Source organism: Aphelocoma coerulescens, chromosome 15, assembly GCF_041296385.1.
Source record: "Aphelocoma coerulescens isolate FSJ_1873_10779 chromosome 15, UR_Acoe_1.0, whole genome shotgun sequence".
In the NCBI taxonomy this organism is placed as follows: Eukaryota; Metazoa; Chordata; class Aves; order Passeriformes; family Corvidae; genus Aphelocoma; species Aphelocoma coerulescens.
Genome location: NC_091029.1, coordinates 8,515,300 through 8,534,362, shown reverse-complemented (window position 1 = coordinate 8,534,362; position 19,063 = coordinate 8,515,300). Strand labels below are relative to the sequence as shown.

At 42.1% G+C, this 19,063-nt stretch overlaps 1 protein-coding gene across 1 annotated transcript; it reads left to right on the top strand.

Moving 5' to 3' along the window:
- The first annotated feature begins 994 nt into the window (after positions 1-994).
- UBE2L3 (ubiquitin conjugating enzyme E2 L3) lies at positions 995-19,001 on the top strand. The gene is made up of 4 exons (XM_069031286.1): positions 995-1,067; positions 9,500-9,595; positions 13,100-13,286; positions 16,310-19,001. Exons 1-4 carry the CDS (start codon positions 1,041-1,043, stop codon positions 16,462-16,464), a joined length of 465 nt encoding a protein of 154 aa, XP_068887387.1. The 5' UTR covers positions 995-1,040; the 3' UTR covers positions 16,465-19,001.
- The last annotated feature ends 62 nt before the right edge of the window (positions 19,002-19,063 follow it).

Below are 19,063 nucleotides of genomic sequence, written 5' to 3'. Positions count from 1 at the left end.
AGAGAACGTGAACTGACACAAGGGTGGGGGAAAGGGGAATGGAGGCCACACATGCAGCAGTCCTGGAGTAATTCCTGAGTACACTGGGCCAATGGAGAATGTTTTAGGGAGCAAGTCAGGTACCTGAACACAGACATCTGGTGGCATTTTAGATGTGATGTAGTAACTTATGTCCCATGCCATATCTGCCAGCCCTGTGTCTTGGATACCTGAGGATTCCTGATGCTGGATTCTGTGGTGAGACTATGAACTGCTCCTCAGCTGGGGAGGATCAGAGCTTGGGAGCAGCTACGCTAAGAGCTCGCATTAAAGGGCTAAAAAGCACGTGGCAAATGACAGTCTTGACTAGTACGGACAGTGGATTTTCTCCTCGTCCACAGCACTTTTCTCTCGGAGATCGCGGCAGGACGCTGGAAGCAGGGGGTGAGGCTGGACTGGGCTGGTTAAGGTGAGGTAAGGCCAAGGGTGGTTTCATCAGACACCAGCGGGGCTGAGGATGGCTCTGTGGTCAGACGCCTCTTCTGAAAACGCCCTCCCCTCTCCCCTCAGAGTATTTGAAGAAACTAAGAAATAGAGGTTATGAAGGGCTCTGAAGAGGATATGGGCTTGTTTGGAAAACCTGTAACTACAGGTGGTTGTCTCTTTCCCGGCGAAGAAGATGGTACCGAATTTGGGGGATGCAAAGTAAATACAAAAAGGCACAGCAATACTTATAAATCAGTGACGGGGGATTGAAAAGGCACTCGGAGAAAAGGCATCACCGAGACCTCAGGGCGGCCGAGCCGAGCCGAGCCGAGCCGAGCCGGGCCGGGCCGGGCCGGGCCGGGCCGGGCCGAGCCGGGCCGGGCCGGGCCGGGCCGGGCCGGGCCGAGCCGAGCCGAGCCGAGCCGAGCCGAGCCGAGCCGAGCCGAGCCGAGCCGAGCCGAGCCGAGCCGAGCCGAGCGCAGGCCCCGCCCCGCCCGCGCACCGCCCCAGGAAGCGCAGGGTTTAGCGGCCGGCCCGCGCCGCGATGCATTGTGGGGCGCAGCAGCAGAGCCAAGATGGCGGCCAGCAGGAGGCTGATGAAGGTAACAGCGCCGGGCAGGGCCGCCGGGCGGGCGGGCCTGGCTCCCGCGGCTGCCCCTCCGCCCCGGCCTCCTCCGGCAGCGCGGGGCCGCCTCCTCCGCCGCGCTCCGGTGGGGCGGCCTCCTCCGCGCCCCTCGGCGGCACCCCGCGCCCGAGCGGCCGGAGCGGGAGCAGCCGGCACTTGGGCCGCGGCCGTGAGGGGCCGCGCCGCCCCCCCGCCACCGCCGCCCCGCGCTCTGGCAGCGCCCCGCGGGCCCGGCTGCCGCCCGGGGCTGGGCGGGGGCGCTGGGCGGGCGCCGCGGGCCGCCCCGACCCCCTCGCTTGGGGGGCTCCAGGGTGACTAAGCAAAGAGGAAGGGACGGGGGGAAGGAAACGCCGCCGCCCGGGGCCGGGGCATCCCCGGGGCGGCGGGAGGGCTCGGTGGCCCTGCCGGGGGAAGGCTCGTAGGTGAAGCGCTCTCTCCTCCTTTCCTCCCTGCGGGGGGGGTTCGCCGCTCCCCCGCGCTCGCCCCGGTGAGGAACCGTCCCCAGACGCCCGGGAATGAAATAATTTCGTTTTCGTTGTTTCGGAGAGTAACCTCTTCCTTGTATGAGTAAGAGGTTTATCACACAGAAACATGGACCTGGGTTCAGAAGTTTCTTCATTCGCTGCGGACGTGGTAATGTTTTTGTCTTCGCTCTTATTTGTTCTGAACCGTGGATGATACTTGGAAATGGAAACTCGGCCCCAGTTGGGCTTTAACCAAGAGCACGTATAGTTTATGTTTAAATACAACTCGGGATTATGTTTCTCGTTATTTTCCTTGAGGAGGAAGGCTCTTCTTAGAAGGAAAATGGTAACCATTGCCCCCAAAGCACACAAATGTATTTTATGTGCTGTATTTAATTGCTAATTAACGTCACAAACTGTAAGCAGTGAGGTCTGCCTAGGACATGTGTACATAGTGACATAAAATTTATTCATTTGTAAAATGCTGCGGCAGAACCCAACAGGATTTGCATGCAAAGTGCCTGTGAGGAAATCAATGAACTTTACGGGCCAGTCCTGGGAAAGGGAGGGGAAAGACCCTGTAACTGTCGAGCAATGTTTCAGCCTTATTAAATAACCTGCCCCTGTGGGGTGCAGAGTAACACTGCACTGGGATTTGACAGATACTTGGGTGATTCTGTTAAACTTAATCCTTTAATACCAGTTTTACAGCTGGCCTCAAGGATGTGGACCCCCAGCAGGGCTGGGATTTCACCAGGACATGTTTGTGGTACATCCTGAAGTTGCATTTCCTTAATGGTGCAGATATATAAATAACCATTATAACTTAGATATTTTGGAAGAAACCAATAGCTCAGCAGTGCTTCTGTAAGGCTCATTTTGTTGGTTTAAATCTTCTATGGAGCATTTAAAAATTAAATAGTAGATACATTGTGTGCAGTGTCATTCATATCTTTTAAAAATCAGTAAGCATAAACCTTTAATTGTCCTTAAGGATCCTGGTGAGATGGAATTCATTTTTTATTTCATTTTTGATAGCTGCTGTATTTTGTCAGGGCTTTAGTATCGTAATCATTATGTCTGTTGCTTTATACTCAAATAGGTTTCCCTTAGTTTCAGATATAAAATTAAATGGTTGTTTACTATTTTTGTAAGGCAGCTTTTCTGCCTATTCTGGAAAAATGCATTAATTGTTCAAAAGTTCGTTACTACTACTCTGGTTGGAATAATATATATCTTCAATTTTTTTTTAAATTTAAAATAGAAAATAAAAATCTGAAAGGCAAGAAAAATTGTTCTTAATATTTTCAGTGCCTCTTGCTTTTCAGCCCTTCTCCTTATTTTCACTGTGCTTCTGAAGCATTAGTACTCCAGTCTCCCACTAAAATACAATAAAAAGAAGTTTTGATAATGTAACCTTATTTTCTAGAAAATTGGTGTGGCAGTTGTTTCTGGGAGGGAGTGGTGAGGGAATGAAGGAGACATTGATAACTTACTGCTTATATTTTCACTTTTGTTTTTATTGCTTAATATCTGTGGGTTGTTCATGTTGTGTGTGGTTTTTATGCAGTTCAAGAGCTGTGGGATGCTCTGTCACACAGCTTGCAGAGGCTGTTAAATAAGCAGCTCCCTTCCTGCTCTGGGGAGTCAAGGCAGCCCAAATGGCTCTGGCTTTGCCATTCGTCTCCGTAGGAACAAAGTAGAGCTCTCGTAGGGATGATGTCATCGGGATTGCTGCAGCATGATGTGAAGGTCCAAACTCACATGTGTATCAACCTGATATCACTGTTGAGGTCCCAAATTCACAGGTCCACTTTGATTTAAAGTCTTTCACTGTTGAAGTTTTGCAGTTGGGAAGAGTCTTTGGGGTGTCTTTGTCAGGGTCTTGGAATGATGAGTGATTATAACTAAAGGAAATAGGGTTTTTCACTGTGTCACTCAATTACCTTTAAAATAATTTAGGATAAGCACTAACTGTCTTTTCTTTGAGCTAAATAAGCAAGCTTGTCTTTGATAAATGAGACTAACCCTTCAACCTTTTATAGTTATATAAAATTAAGCAATTCCCGTTTCCTTAAGGTCTTGCCAACATTTTGAAGTGCTGCATTTTTTCTGGACTCAAGTCATGCATCATAGTTATTCATATTAATCACCATGGCTCAAAGAGACTGGATGTAGTACATCCATAATAACACAGTCTGCCTGTAGGAAACTGGGAGTCGTTTCCACTGTCCAGGTGGGAATGGATGCCCTTTTCCAACTGGGGAAGCCATTTGCATCTTCAGTTCACAAACCTCTGTGTGAAACAAGCATTACAAATTTTGCCATTGTACTTTTACTGTTCAATTTTAAACATGAATTCACGTTATAAAGAGATCAAGATGGGTTTGTTATCTGAGGGTGTGCTTGAACAAATCATGTTCCCTAGGCCAAAGACCTTTTTTATGGCCTCTTTCTGACAAGCTTTATCCCATCAAATAGTGCCATCTAAATGAAGTCTTCTCCACTGATTCACAGCAGCTCTGTGGAGGTGTGCCGGTCCAGGAGCACACCTAGCTTAGCAAAAATGTGAAACATGGCTAATGACTCATACTCCAGATCTGAGGTGGAGGTTTGATCTGTCAGCCACCATTACACCTCTTCAAAGAGCCCCAGTTGAATCCTGACTCCTCATGAAATGTGAGCAGTGGGAATAAAGCCCACAAGCTTTGTCAAGGATGTGGTGTTGTGGACAGTCTCTCAGGCTTAAAACAGGCAAATGTGGAGTGATTAGATTTAGGAGAGGATCTAAGGCTTCTCTTTGAAGGGCAGTACTGGGCTTCATGGCCCTTTCTTGCAGAAAGGAAATTGTCTCCAGACATGTATGATGGGGAATGTGGATCTCCCGGAGTCATGCCAGAGACTTCAAGGAAAGACTTTGCACAGTTGCCACCTACTGATGTAAAAGAAGCCGTTCTCCATGCTGGATCCATAGCTAAATGCTGTAGGGAGTTGCAGAGGTTAGGCTGTTCTGGTGCTGGACACTCAGAGTACTTGCAGGGGTAGTAACGTGTGGTGCTGAGCTGCACGTCCCGCAGGGTGCCTGGGTGCTGTTGGAGAAGGCTGTGCTGCTGCAGCTGTGGAGCTGTGTCCTTCCATGGTGGCTGCCTGGGATGGAGCTCAGGTGTCTGTAAGATCCATGCTTTGGTTTCCTGGTTTTTAGATGTTCAAACGTATCTCTAGCGTTAGAAATTGAAAATAGATTTAAAGAGTAAATAACACTTCACATACGAAGTGAGATAGGTAGACAATTATTTTAATTTTATTGTTTTCACTCCACTTCCGTAGTTGCATAGTCAAACATTTATGCAACTGTTGAACTCCATGATAAAACACAAACATGGGACCACACCCAGGTAGGTGGCCTGCAATCTCCAGGATGCTGCGGCCCTGTAAACACTGTAGTGCTCCCAAATAAAGGGGTTTGGAACAACTCTGATACTTGAAAAATAATTCTAAATTGATCTAAACTTCGGTTCTTAGTAACAAGGGAAATACGGTTTTGAGCAATGTATGATTGTCCTTAGGCAGAAGTGAGAATATTGATGCATTTTCCCTTTTTGAAACTGAGAATTGACAAAAGGATTTTTAATCAAATGAAAATACTTTGCCAAAAAGTAGAATTGCTCAGTCAATAAGACATGTGAATATACCGGGCTGTAATGTTGCAGAGGAAACTTACTGCTGATTTTTATAAGAAATTCTATTTGTCTTTTTGGTTGGATTTGTGATGGAATTTGTTTTGTGTTAGAATCAGATTTTAAGGTGTTTTATTAATGCTTCTCTGTACTGTAAATCCAGAAAGTGAAACTGGCCAGTTCCTGATCAGTGTTTTGGAGCTGTTTGACTTACAGGCATATTTTAGAGAATGTATTCATGAACAGGTAAATATAAGTTGTAATAATGGTTTAGCGTTATTTCAGGAGACTTTTGGTTTTATTTGTGAATTTAATAGCATTCTGGGCTTGATGCAGAACTTACTAAAGTCAGTATGAGCTCTTACAGTTATTCCCGTATTCTGGGATTGCACTCTTACAAGTATTTGCCTTCACTGCATTTTCTTATCTGGCCTGGGTTTTTAGAGAAGTCCCAAAACTTGAATGAAGCACAGAGAAAACAGTTGCAGGGTTTTTAAAAGACTTAGCTACATTTTAAGCTGATGCTGCTTTTCTTTCTGCTTTCAAACTTCTTTATTTGAACAGCACAAATGATTACACAGTATTGAAAACGACAATTTTAAACCCTTAATGATTGTATATGAGAAGTAGTATGTACTTTTATGACTACTTTCAGCATTATATACTTGAAGATTAGGTACCACCTCTGAAACAATGTTTTCTCCATTTGATGTGCTGTGTGTAACACTTTGATTGAACATTTCCAAATTACAAATATCATCTCTCGAGAGACCCCATGAACTAAGACATTTCAGTTTTTCAACTGGGGAAACCAATGCAGCAAGGTCGCATGCAAGGTTGATAAAAGAGTGGGGAATGAAGACTGATTGAAATTCTTACTGCAGTCATCTAACCTTTAGTTATGCTCCTCCTGTGCTCCTTTAATTATGTTACTTGACAAAATTAAGGGGTGGAGGACAAGAAAAGGAATTAATCTATTTACTGTCTGCCTAGACTCATAAGTATTACTTTGAAATAAATATCTGGAGTTTATCTTTTTACCTCATAAAGTAGTTTTTGTCCCTTTGGAGTTGCTCAAGCCCACGTTAAATGTATTGTTAGCTTTTAATCTGTGCTGCTTGAAAGTATTTAGTAGCTCGTTCACTTTTTTAACAGTACTTTTATACTGCAGTTGTGTCTGCCTCCGTAGCCCTGAGGCAGTTAGATCTTTATTATGGGTTTTGGGAGTTGCCAGAAGAAAAAACCAAAACAACCTCCCCTCACACCCTTAAATTGTGAATGGTGAAGCTCTTACCGCTCCTGAAAGCACGGCCTGTGTAGTGTTACATTGCATGTTACATTGCAGTTGTGGGGACAGTAGTGGCTAAAAAGCCGTTTGTAAAGAGCTCCACCATGAAGTTGATTCATTTGGAGTGACATATGAAGTCCGAAACACTCCTCCTAGTATGAGAAAAGTAATTTCTACTATAAATTGCAATCTGTCTAAGCCCGTAGTTGAGGTGGGTGCCCGGCTAAGGTGGCTTGATTGTCCCTGACCTCTGCAGTCCTGGCTTCGTGTGAGGCGCGGAACTGCCGGGTTTATCCCTGGCTGTCCCTCACTCAGCTGTCAGCTCCTCCCGCAGGAGAAGGGCAGAGTACAGGCCTGACACACTCCAGTAATTTACCACGGGTTTGATTTTGGAAGTGGTTTCCTGCAAAGGCCTCCCATGTCAGTTTAAAGATGGCCTGAATAATTTTGTCTAGTTCTTTAGTGCCTCTGTACTGTTTATTTCCCTCTCTCATGTGGTGGACTTGAGGAAAAGTGGGAAACAATTTGCATATTTATTTTAAACTTTTCATTGCATGCAAAGTTTTACAATTTTATAATTGTTTCTGTGTGGGATTCTTGCATTTCTTAATTCAGCAATCCAGTTTTTTAACCTGAATCTAACTATTAAATCTAGGTGTTTAATTTTCCAGAAATGTGAAGCCACGCTTTTCTAATTTGCTTTATTAGCTTAATAACATACCTGAATTATAGAGTCATAGTCTTTCCTTTTTTTGCATCTGGACAATTGCTCTCTGGGCCAGCAGCAGTATAATGCTATTGTCTGAACCTGGGACAAAAGCTCCTGCATGGAAGCTGCAGTCCCACTGGGCATAATGGGGGAGATTTTTGTCATATGCATAATGTTTTTAATATAGTAACTGGAAAATAGTCTAAACCCATTTTCCTTGCCTTGTTTTAGAGTGAAGGCACTTGGGATGATGCACGTTTATTCATGCTTAAATACCCACTGCTTAATTAGCTTATTTTGTTCCCAATGTTTGATGTGTTACATCTAGCGTGGAATGGAATTTATTCCTTTTACATGCTGTGGAGTAGTGGTTTGCCAGGACTTCACAGTTCTGTATGTGATGAGAGTGAGCAGCAAAACTCAGTTCAGAGCACGTTACTCTCCTGACCCTGTCGGGGCAGAGTCAGCCTGGGGATCCGCCTGGCTCTCCCTGAGCTGCTGCTTTGTGCAGGAGCATTCAGAGTAGGGCACTGTGGGGATTTGCACTTTGAGTGATGATAAAGCACCTTTCAGAGCTGCGATCATAAAGGTTATTTTCTTTTGAATATTTTGGTTTGCTCTCTATCCCTATAAATATGCTTCATGGGATTATTTTTGGGGGGTTTATGTTTTCCTCCTTTAAGGAAATAGTATAATCCTCTTAGCTCTTTAAAAAATATGCCCAAACTGTCTGTGACATTGCATAAATTGAGCAGCAGTGGAATTTGGGGATTAATCCATGGGTCCAGACTAAGTAGTCAGTGTTAGTGTCATGAAGATAGTGTTAGGCATCAGTTCAGTATCCAAGCCTCCAAGGTTAAACTTCCATGTTCAGAGTATGCTCTTTAGCAGGCGCAGTGGGTAGGAATATAAATGTTCATTTTCTGATATGTGGCTCTTGTGATTTTTGTTTCATGTGCATTTGGAATTCTCATTTTCCCTTTGGGTTTGAATTTTGTCATGATGCTGAATTCATGCAAGAGGTTACTGCAAGTATTAAATCTGTCAGTCAAATGCAGAAAGGTTTCATCCAAGATGAACACAGAGCTGTTGTGGAAAACAAACTGTGGACAGTACAGCGCTTATAGCAGGAAAACTGATCTTTCTTGGTTTTTCAGTGTGTAGTGCCTTTGCTTGTAATCGGTGGGTTTATCTTAATTACATCTAGCCTAATTTTGCAAGATGCCTGCACCCAGTGCAGAGCTGAGCGCTGTCAGAGCACACCAGTGCTGCTGTATAAGCAACATTTTTCCTAACCTATGCAGCCACCAGGCATGTGCTGCAGTTTTGAAAGCACTGGGAAACTTTTATGTTTTGCTGTGGATGACTTTTGAATTCATATTTGGTTAAATTCTCTTTAAAGATAAAATGGCAGAGTTAACAGCAAAGGACTGTAATCGTTGTGGGGGAAATAAAAGTGGAATCTTGAGGTGTTTCTTTTTAGGTCTTAGGAAATACTTTAGGAAACAGTCCCTACAGTAGGGCTTATACATCATTTTAAATATAAAAATGCTGAAATACTTATTTTGGTGATACTTGGTTCGCTAATTGATTAAAAATAGTTTGCTGGTGCAGAGAGGTAACCTTGCTCGAGACTGACACAGCTTTAAAGAGAGGAATCTTAATGTGTACTGTAAGCTTTGAGGTACTAAACAGAGAGAAAGCTGAATCTTTTCAAGTTACTGCTCTAAACAAGGCTTGTTTGGCTTAGATTGATATTTTTCTGGGTTTGGATCAATTTAAGCTGTTCATGCAGGAATTTATTCGTTTTCAGTTGAAATAATTGGCCTGTTCAGTGGTTTTATCCCTGTTTAAAACTATTATGAAATAGTTCTTCCAAATCACTGTTCTCCTTCAGACAAGTCCTAAGAGGCATTTTATTTCTGCACCTCGCAGTATTACCAATACTCTGTGACTAAAGGCACTGATTTATATTTGGGATAGAAAAACATTTTAAAATTTATTTTTTTAATACTTCTGCTTTATTGTGTCTATAATGATGTTAATAACAAGACATTTTTGTGTTTTCCTCACATATCAGAAAGTGTTTTAGTACCTTATCTCAGGGAATTTTATCTTTTACAGGTGCAAAATTTTCTCTTCTATTTGTATGGGTTGCCACCACTAATTAAAGAAACCCACATTGACCTTTAAGCATTTTGAAAAATAAGTGTGAGCATCTTTCTTAGTACAGTTAATAACTTACACTTAACACTTTGCTTTGCTTTTCAGGAGCTTGAAGAAATCCGCAAATGTGGAATGAAAAACTTCCGTAATATCCAGGTTGATGAAGCTAATTTATTGACCTGGCAAGGGCTTATTGTTCCTGTGAGTACAGACTACTCCTTATGAGCTTTAAAATAAAATGAGGATCATTTGTATCTCATAAATCCACAGCTCAGTAGTGCTGCTGGTGACCATGAAATAATTCGTTATTGTAGGCCTGGGCTGACACATGGCTGGAGCTCAGTGATGGCACTGGGCTGCTGGGAGAGGTGTTGGAAGGGGGAAGCAAGTGAAGTTTGGTTTTACATTAAGCCTAAAGTACAAAATCTACATGATCATAGGAAAAAGAAAGGAAATATGAAATACTTTTGCTCCTTAATATGTGTTTTCTTAATTTACTAGATTTATTACTAGGATAAAATTGAGTATTGGGGAAAATTCGATGCAAGGAAAAGGTTAGGATTTTCAGAAGTGAGCTCTTTAAAAGAAAGTAGTATCTTTATTTAGGCATTAGTTAGTGCCAAAATAAACCTATTTCACTTAATGTTTTTAAAAACACTACAATCTTCTAATAGAATGTTTAATCAAAGTAGATAACCATTTTTATTAGTCAAATAGAGAGGGATTTGTTACTAAGGGTAGAGCAAGAAACGCGATGTGTTGGTTTCTTGGTTGAAAGTCATTTGGATTTTCACCTCTTGTATTTCCCACACGGCTGGCTTGGTTCTAAGAGCTATTTTTAATCTGCAGCAATAGGGGATGGGCCATGGGGGCATTTTGGTTTGTGGTTTTCTGTGGGCGCTACCAGAGCCTCCCCAACCAGTGTAAGTCTGTCTTTTTAATATATGAGTAAGACTTTGAGGCATCTCTGTAGCAGTGCCCGTGCCTCCTCGTTAGTCAGAGGCTGCTCTGGAGTTCACATGGCACAGGCTGAGGTAATGGCTGGGCTTTTGCACTTTGAATGCTGTGGAATACATTACGTTTACTGTTTACTTATGTGCCTGCAAGTGATTCCTTGGAGTGGCTGACACCACTCCTGAAAACAAAGCAAGCGGGATCTGACACTGAAATTTGACAGAGCTGAGGAACAGCTTGCTTTAATCAGCCACTTTGTGGTTCGTGTGTAACAGTTTAGTGCTTTGATAATACTTTGAAGCAGTATAAGGTTGGTAAATATGATTAATAAAGCAAAACACAAAAATACCTGTTTGTTCCTGTTAAGATTAGGAATGTGTGGTGTACAGCACCTATTTTTAAGTTTCTGTTCAACAGAGGATGAGTGTGGTGTTTGTTTTGCAAAGCTTTGCAGCATCACAAGTGTTTAAATGTTGGTGCAATGAACTGTGCTCCAAACCTGCCTTTTGGTTTGTAATATGCCCTGTTACAGGGCAAATAGCCTCAAATTCACTGCTGGTATAGTTAAGGGAGAATTTTGTTATGAAATTACACTTCCTATAGTAATTTAGAATGTGTTGTTTGTGTTCAAAGAGTAGTATAAGTTTTTATTCTGAGGATATGCAAAAGGTGTTCTGGTGTTACTGTCTCTTTAGCTTTGGTACCAGAGCTGATGGCTTAAAAATGCAATACATGAGCTCTTTGAAATTTTAATTTTTTTTCTCTGTGTTTCTGCTTCACATGCTGTTTCCATTTCAGCAAATGTTCTTGCTTAGGGCTTAAAGACACACACTTCAGCAGGACTAACCAGTTCCTGATTATTAAATGCTGTAACTAGGCATTTCTTGGTCAGCTGCTTAATGGAGGTGTGAAAGATAATGGCTACTATTTTTAATAGTGTTCATACAGAATTACTGTGAAAGATAATGTAAAGGTGAACTGTCAAGCTTTAAAAGCTCTTGTTGGTAACATATTTTGTTCTTCAGAACGAATGTTAGTTTTTAAGGGTGCTCACTCAATTGAGAAGCAAATTGAAGATATCTGGTCAACTTCTTTTCCTGTTCTAAATTGTAGAATGAAGTAGTTTGTGTCCTGTGGGTGGCCAAGGTACCCTATTTGTTTGATTTCAACATCAAAACAAATTATCTAGCCCAGGCTCCTTGTTCTCATAAGAGGTACCATTGGTGTACTATGAATTTTGTTTCACTTTATCAAAACTGCTGTCTATGGACAAACTTTTGCAGAGCAGAAATACTCCAGGTGAATGCAAGTTGTGTTTCAGAATTTAAAATTCTGTTTCTCTTTGTCAGTGTCAAAACAAATACAACAAATAATTGGAAATTAGTTGCTTGCATACTCTACTTACATCTTTAGCTCAATGTGTTGGTGAGGTACAGTGAAGAAAATGGATGTTTTTAAGGCAGGTGACTTCCTGTGTCAGTTCACTGAACATCCTCACAAATTACAGCACGTGATGGAGGCAAGAACAATTGAGCTGTGGGCGAAGAGGGCGGTGACTACCTAAGCTGTCACCACCACCACCACAAGTTATTAGTTCAACTTCCAAAGCTTTTAGGATTGCTTGGGTAAAAAGTGATTTTAAAACTGCTGTAGTTGCCTCTCCCCCTGGCAGAAACTGTGCTGTGTTTCTTACAAACACACAACCACATGGTTGAGCCTAAAATTCTCCACATGGATGAGCCTAAAATTAAATGTTTTCTGTTGACAAATATTTTAATAGAACACTCCCCACCCTCAAGTATTGGTAAATTCTGGAGTGGAATTGATTGCAGGGAATGGTCTGGTTGCTAATGAAGAATGTGTGTGATTATACTTTACACCAACTGGAAACTCTCATCCTTTGATTCATGTTCCCAGAGTGTTTGGAAAGGCTTCATTCCATAGTTAATGTTTTCAGTGCAGAACAGTATTTTCATAGGCTTTAAATGTAGCAATGATTTATTTTTGTTCTGCCTCTTTTGTACAGTATCTGAAGCATCAATATCAATAGTCTAACAGGGTTTTCTAAGTGAAATTCTGGGCATTGTTTTTTCTGTTTTAGCATGAAGAACTGCTTTGCTCACTTCACAGTTCTCTCATCCTGCTCCTTCAAAACTGATCTGATAAGAGTGGGTGCTAAAACTGCATACAAATTCAGAATGTTCTCATCAGCAAACACAGTGAATATCTATCTTTAGTACCAATGAATGCTCAGCAGATTTTTGTGTAGTCAGCACAAAAACGTTCTCGAAACATTTGGGGAGAACTGACAAATCAAATTGCTTTGCTGTTTGTGCCACCATGTTGAGACACACAAAATAACTGTTCAGAAACCCATTTCCCTTGTCAGGCTTGCTGTTTGTGTCTTGGAATGGGTTTACTATGTTTTTTGAAACACGCATCTGGGAATAAAACTACTTACTAGAGAGGGCCTTGAGTTGGAAGGAAATGGAGTTGGATGCTTTCTTACCCATAGAAATGTCAGCCAGCTGTAGGATAATGGCAACCTGCTTTTTCCAGGGTGGATGCAAATGTGCAGGTTGCATTGCCTCTCACATAGGTTTTGATGTTTCCTGACACATAAACCTGGCAGTAGTGTTGGTGGAAAGTGCCTTTGAAAAAGGTCATTCAAGAGATCAGAGAAATCCAAGTCTGTTTTTCACTTGTGTCCATTAACATGTGCCACACTGACATTCTGCCTTCTTGTTGCAGGACAATCCTCCATATGATAAAGGAGCCTTCAGAATTGAAATCAACTTCCCAGCAGAATATCCATTCAAACCTCCTAAGATTACATTTAAAACAAAGATCTATCACCCTAACATTGATGAAAAGGGGCAGGTTTGTCTGCCAGTAATTAGTGCTGAAAACTGGAAGCCAGCAACCAAAACTGACCAAGGTAGGACTCCATGTGGAAAAAGAAGTGGGTATTGAGAAACTTTGTAGTGTGTTTTGAATTTAAAGCTAATAATGTTTCACTTCTCAGCTTCTCAGTGCTCTGAGGGTATATTCATTGTAAGGCTTGTGTCATGAATCACATGTGGTGAGCACAGAGTACAGCTCTTGTGGGATCTCATTTTGTTACTGGACTGTGAGGTACTGGCACTGAAGTGGCATTTCCAGCTCCAGGAAACCACAAAACTCTTCATGACTGAGGAGTTCATTAAGGAAGTGTCCTCGGCATACTTTAAAATTCTGCTGATAGTTGGTGGGGGCTTACTCTGTGTTTCTTTTTAAACATTGACTTTAGAATCCAGAGGTGTTCAGTAAATTCTGCATGTTTGAAAGAAAGGGTGTAAAACCTCAAGGCTTTGTATATTTTAAAATCTGCCAGGTGGTTCAGTGATTTGAGCATAAGGCTTGAAATATCAAGGGAGTCATAAAAAAAATCTGAAATAATAACACAGATTAACTTGTAGTTCTTAAAAGGTCATTGCTGTCAGGCTTGCTGTGTAGAGTGTCTTTGATAAGAATTTAAATATAGTAAGGAAAAAAGTTTCATCAGGTTCTGTGGCAGACTTGAGTGTAATATAAGTAGGGTTTTTTCCTGTTGTTGCTTGCATTAGTTGTTGGGGTGAGAATTTTGTGTTGTCTGGCAGCTACTGAGTAGTTGGGTATTAAGCTTTTATTATTTTACATATAGAAAGCAAACTGCCTATTTTTTACGAGTATTCATTCAAATGAATAGCAGTTTAGGGCAGTGCTAGAGCTTCAGTGACACCAGGAGAAAATATTTCTCTCTTCCAGGCTTTTCTTTAAGGTTGTTTTCACATGATCTGTGTTCCTGATGAAAAACAGTCCTGTACTTAAGATTTCTTTTTTCTGTGTACTCCTGCATGCTAATGAAAGTACTTCCAGTTGTGTGATCTTGCCCAAAGACAAAACAGGAAAATTCCTGTTGTTTTAGAAGAGATGAAGCAGCCAAATGTTGGTGAAAATGGAGGTGGCAGCAAAATGAACCTCTGAAATAGGATGGCCAAGATCTTAAACTTGTTGTAGATTTATCCCTGATGATACAGGACAAAGATCCTTGGGAGAGAGGAGATGGAAAGAATGTGTGGAAGGTTTCTGTTAGCACCTGAGCAGCCATCTTGGCCCTATCAGCCTTTTCTAGTTAACTTAAAGGAATTCTGTGTCTACCCAGCTTGAAAAACAAGCTGTCTTTAGCTGGAACTGCTGAAGCAATTGTTTGCATGCAGAAAATAGTCAGTGTCTCCCTGAGAAGTAGCAATTCCATTTTTATCTGAGAGAGTGAAAAAAAGCTGTGCTAAAACCAGAATTTGGAACCAATCCTGGGTATCAGAATATTGCAAATCTCTCATGGTCTGTTCTGTTGTGGTCTTTTGTTTGTCTTAACTCTTTCTTCAATAAGTTGTTTTAGTGTCAACATCTGTTGTTACTACATGATTCTATGAACCTGTGACAATGTTACTACAACCCTGCTTAAATGTCTATTCCTTTTTCTTCAAATTTCTTCTGCACTGAAAAATCACTCAGCTTTTCTCAATGAAATAATGTGACATTATTAGTACAGCATCAAAGTGATTGGTTTTGTTCATGCAGGTGTCAAAAAAGTGAAGAGATTAGGTTCATAATAAATCATTAACTCACCTTTCACATACTAAATGTGCATCTTACTGCTGTACTTTTTATTAATTTATGCTTAATATTAAAAACAACTGTTATGGCAGGATAGTTTCCAAATGCTGTGGATATTGAGGCAGCTCCTGTTCTGCCAGGCCTGTTTTTCTGGCCTGTTACTGTTATGAAGGTTATCAAACACACATTTCCTCTGTAGTGTTTTTGCATGCTTTGCTCAGTGAGAAGGGATTGCCACTCAGTGTTTCTGCTGGTTTCATAAGCAGTCAGCAATGGGATGGCAGTTGTTGTCAGGCCAGGACTGGTGAGTTACTGCGAAGGAAGCTGGTATCAATTCTACATTCCTTAGATAGTTTGTTGCAGTTTAAACTTGGATTTGTGGTAAGAAATGTTCCTGTTTAGAAACGAATGTCAGGTTTGAGTGTGGCTTTGAGTATTTGTTTTGAGGTTTGTTCATGGGTGGAGAAGACTGAGATCGATGCCCCAAACAAAGCCACTCTGGTGTTCCAGCATCTGCTGGAGTGATCAGCATTGTAAGAACCTGCATTCCTGCCCAGGAACACTGACACCTGTGGGTGGCTGGGCACTGGGACCCCTGATCCAATGGCTGTGAGGATGTGTGTGAGGAACACGTAGCAGTAAATGGCACTGTGGGGTGTGAGGTTCACTGTGTAAATGTCAGGTGCAGTTCCATTTCCTGAAGAATGATTATTCTTTGGAAAGTGACAGGGACATTGGTGACATTGCTGTGAGCACCTTGCCATTCTCACCCCTTTGTTTGTCCAGTGCAGCTCTACTGGTGGCTGCCTTGGGCAGTTGGGAGTAAAGGGAAGACTTGCCTGCTGTTCATAGGAGAAGTAAGAACCATAGGAAAATAAAGCTGGAAAAAAGGGTTCCCAGAAGAGGCTCAGTCACAGCTGCATCACTGTGACAGGTGTTGGGAAATGCTTCATGGTGCACATTCCATCTTTACCCAATCCCTTCAGTGAACTTGTCTGAGAACTTCAATTCTTCCTCAGCCATAGGAGAGGATTTTAGATGGGATGCCAGTTACATGGGAAATAATTTGTAGTGCACTTTGGTTTCTATTCATGTTGATTTTGTTTACAAATATGATTTTCTGGTGTTCATTCATGGTCATTGAACTAAATCTTGGCATATCACTGCAGCTTACTCACACCCTGCGCTTGAAAAGGCCCGAGATTTATGGGGATGTATTTAAATGCAGTTAAAGCTCTTTTCTTACAGGGAATTTTGCTTACATTTTGATTTTGAAAAATTAACCATCTTAGTCTCTGACGGTATTTGTACTTCTTTTGACAGTAATCCAGTCCCTCATAGCACTGGTGAATGATCCACAGCCCGAGCACCCCCTCCGGGCTGACCTAGCTGAAGAATACTCTAAGGACCGTAAAAAATTCTGTAAGAATGCTGAAGAGTTTACAAAGAAATATGGTGAAAAGCGACCAGTGGACTAAAATCTGACACAAATGCTGTCAGCAACCTATGATAGAAGATCGGAGCAGTGCATTTGAGACACCCCGTAAAGCAGGACTCTATGGAAAATTGACAAGTGCCACCTTTCGGTGTGAACTTGTGGCTGTTACTAACTTTCTACAGTTTTCTTAATCAAAAGTGGGCTAGGTAACCTGTAAAGAAAGGATTAAAATTTAAGATGTTCTAGTTCTGCTTTCTTTGTTTAAAAATCACTGCTTCAATATACTTTAAAGTATGCTGTTTTCTTTTTCTTGTCAGAATTTATCAAAAATATCTTAGACTTATATTCTGCCCTTAAATTGAAAAGGTTGTGGCTGTCATTTCTTATTTTTCCTTGCAGTTCCCACTATCTTGAGTTCATTCATTGAATTTTAACTCCCTCCTCAAAGTGATGTCTTAGGAAAAATATCCCAGTTCTGGCAGAAAATGACTGAGTGTTTGGCAGTTTCGTTTACTTTTCTTTCTAAATGTTGCACTGTGCTTTGTGGGACTTGTTGCAAGTTCCCCTGAACTTCAGTTTGTAACATAATAAACAAAACCCAACCCCACAAAACCAATCAGAAATAATGTCTGGGTCTGATGTAAATCTGGCCAATGTCTATTAAAGGGGGAAACCCAAGTTTTTGTGTGCGTCATTGAATTAGAATATGGCTTATGTTCTGCTTTTGGAAAACTTTGGAAAAAAAATCTGTAGCAAATAAGTAGTGGAATGTGATTGCAAACTTCCTTCACTTCTATCTTTAATACCTATGCAGAGTAGTGGGAAATGTGCACAGAACAACATTGCAACCAGTCCAGGAGAGTTCCAGAAATTGGGGACCAAGGGGTATCAAAGTGACAAACTGTCTTTTAAAATCATTATTTTGGAAATGTTAATTTTGAATTCAAGAATTAAATCTGGCAGCACTGCTGTCCTCTCTGAACGTTTTCCCTCAGAATGCATCAGGAGCATCAGTGTTTGTGGGATGGCCCTTGAGCCGTTCCCAGCCCCGGCGCCGCTGCGAGGCCAGGCCTGAGCAATAAGGTGTGACAGAGTGTGCTTGGCTGCTGCTGCTGTGTTCCAACACACGGGCAGGGGCTTTAGTGAGTGTTCAGTGTCAGTCGAGCTTCATCGGGCAGAGCCGTTCTCCGGCTGCCCCGGGGCGCTCCTGCGCATGCTGAAGGAAGGGAGCCCGTTCAGAGCTGAGCATCCTTTGCCGTGTCTCTGCTGCCTCTGCTGCCTTTCCTCCCCAGCCCAGAGTGTGATCGTAGCTCCACAGACAAACTGCCACACAGTCAACCTGCTGTCTCCCCTTCTCCAGCTGGGGTCTGCTACTGAGTGAATGGATTATTTCCAGAGCTCCATTGGTATCTGGGAGCACATATCATTTTGATGTGCAGGAAGCTGAGTCAAAAAACCCCTGACACCTGGGTGGTTGCCTGTACTCCTAAATTCAGTTTTAATACAGCCTCTGCCTTTGCAACCTTTCAGAACTAGTGTGTCAAGCAGTAGGTCTCTCTTGGTTTTAATGTCTTGTGTATTTGCTATTTCCTCATTCATCCCTCTCCTCTGGCTTTCACTTCTGATTTAGTGTAAACAATGACAGCCCAGTACCTCACCTCTGTTGAAAGTAAATTTTTTTATAAGTTAGGGAGCTAAGAAATTTTATGTTTAAGTGTTCTTAGACAGATTCTTTGGCAGGTAAATAAAGTTAAACCACATTCACCTTATTTACAGAAACTTGCATTTCCTAAGTGTTTTCAGGCTTGTGAGAGCACTATTACCAAATTTTCACATCTCTGTCTTCATTTGCAGAAAGTTGGTACTGATTTTGTTTAGTTCACGCTCACTCGGATTCATAATAAAATAATGCCAAATTATCTGTCAAACTGAAGTGTGTAACTTCTGCATCACCTGAGTCACTGTACCTTTGATCATGTCTGTTGGCATGGAAACTTACCATTCTCTAAATTTTATTTGAAACAAAACTGTAGCACTAGTTTGCTGCCCTCGTTGCTACTCAATAGTTACTCTGTGGTTGTAAAGCCTCTCAGGTCAAAGACTGCGTCTGTCTGCCTTGCTGTGATCGGATGCCTGGGAAGGGACGGAAGGGCTCTGTGATTCCAGGAACTCCGGCCGAGCCCTGCAGCGCCGTGCCAGCTGCTCCCATTCCAGCTGCAGAGGTCACACGGAAGACAGATCTCACTATCAGTTCTCTTGGTGTGTTCTTCATAGTCCAATTGCTAAACTGTGAGACGTGTAAACAAAGTGCTGGCGCGTGTCTGGGGCAGCCTCTGAACAAAGGGATCCAGCACCTGTGTGGCTGAAGGCTGAGGAGAAGAAATCCAAGTGCGAAGTCCTATGATAACTCAGGAAATCAAGCTCTTGTTCTCTCTGGTTCCCTAAGCCATGCTGAATTCTAAACGTGCAGTTGAACATCCACAATAAAAGCAGCGCACTGGTGAAACCACACCCAGGAGTACTGGTATAGGCTTTCTGCAAGTCCATTCTGCTACCCTAATAAAAATTGCTCTCAAAGGCTTTGTGGCATGGTTTTATTTTCACAGAGGTCTGGGAGTTAACTGGGATTGTAGTAGTGG

What these genes read in the sequence shown, in the direction of transcription:
- UBE2L3 (XM_069031286.1), top strand. Translation starts at nt 1,041, where the DNA reads ATGGCGGCCAGCAGGAGGCTGATGAAG. An exon ending in GGCAAGGGCTTATTGTTCCT is followed by an intron (nt 9,596 to 13,099) that starts GTGAGTACAGAC and finishes TTCTTGTTGCAG; the next exon opens with GACAATCCTCCATATGATAA. An exon ending in AGCAACCAAAACTGACCAAG is followed by an intron (nt 13,287 to 16,309) that starts GTAGGACTCCAT and finishes TTCTTTTGACAG; the next exon opens with TAATCCAGTCCCTCATAGCA.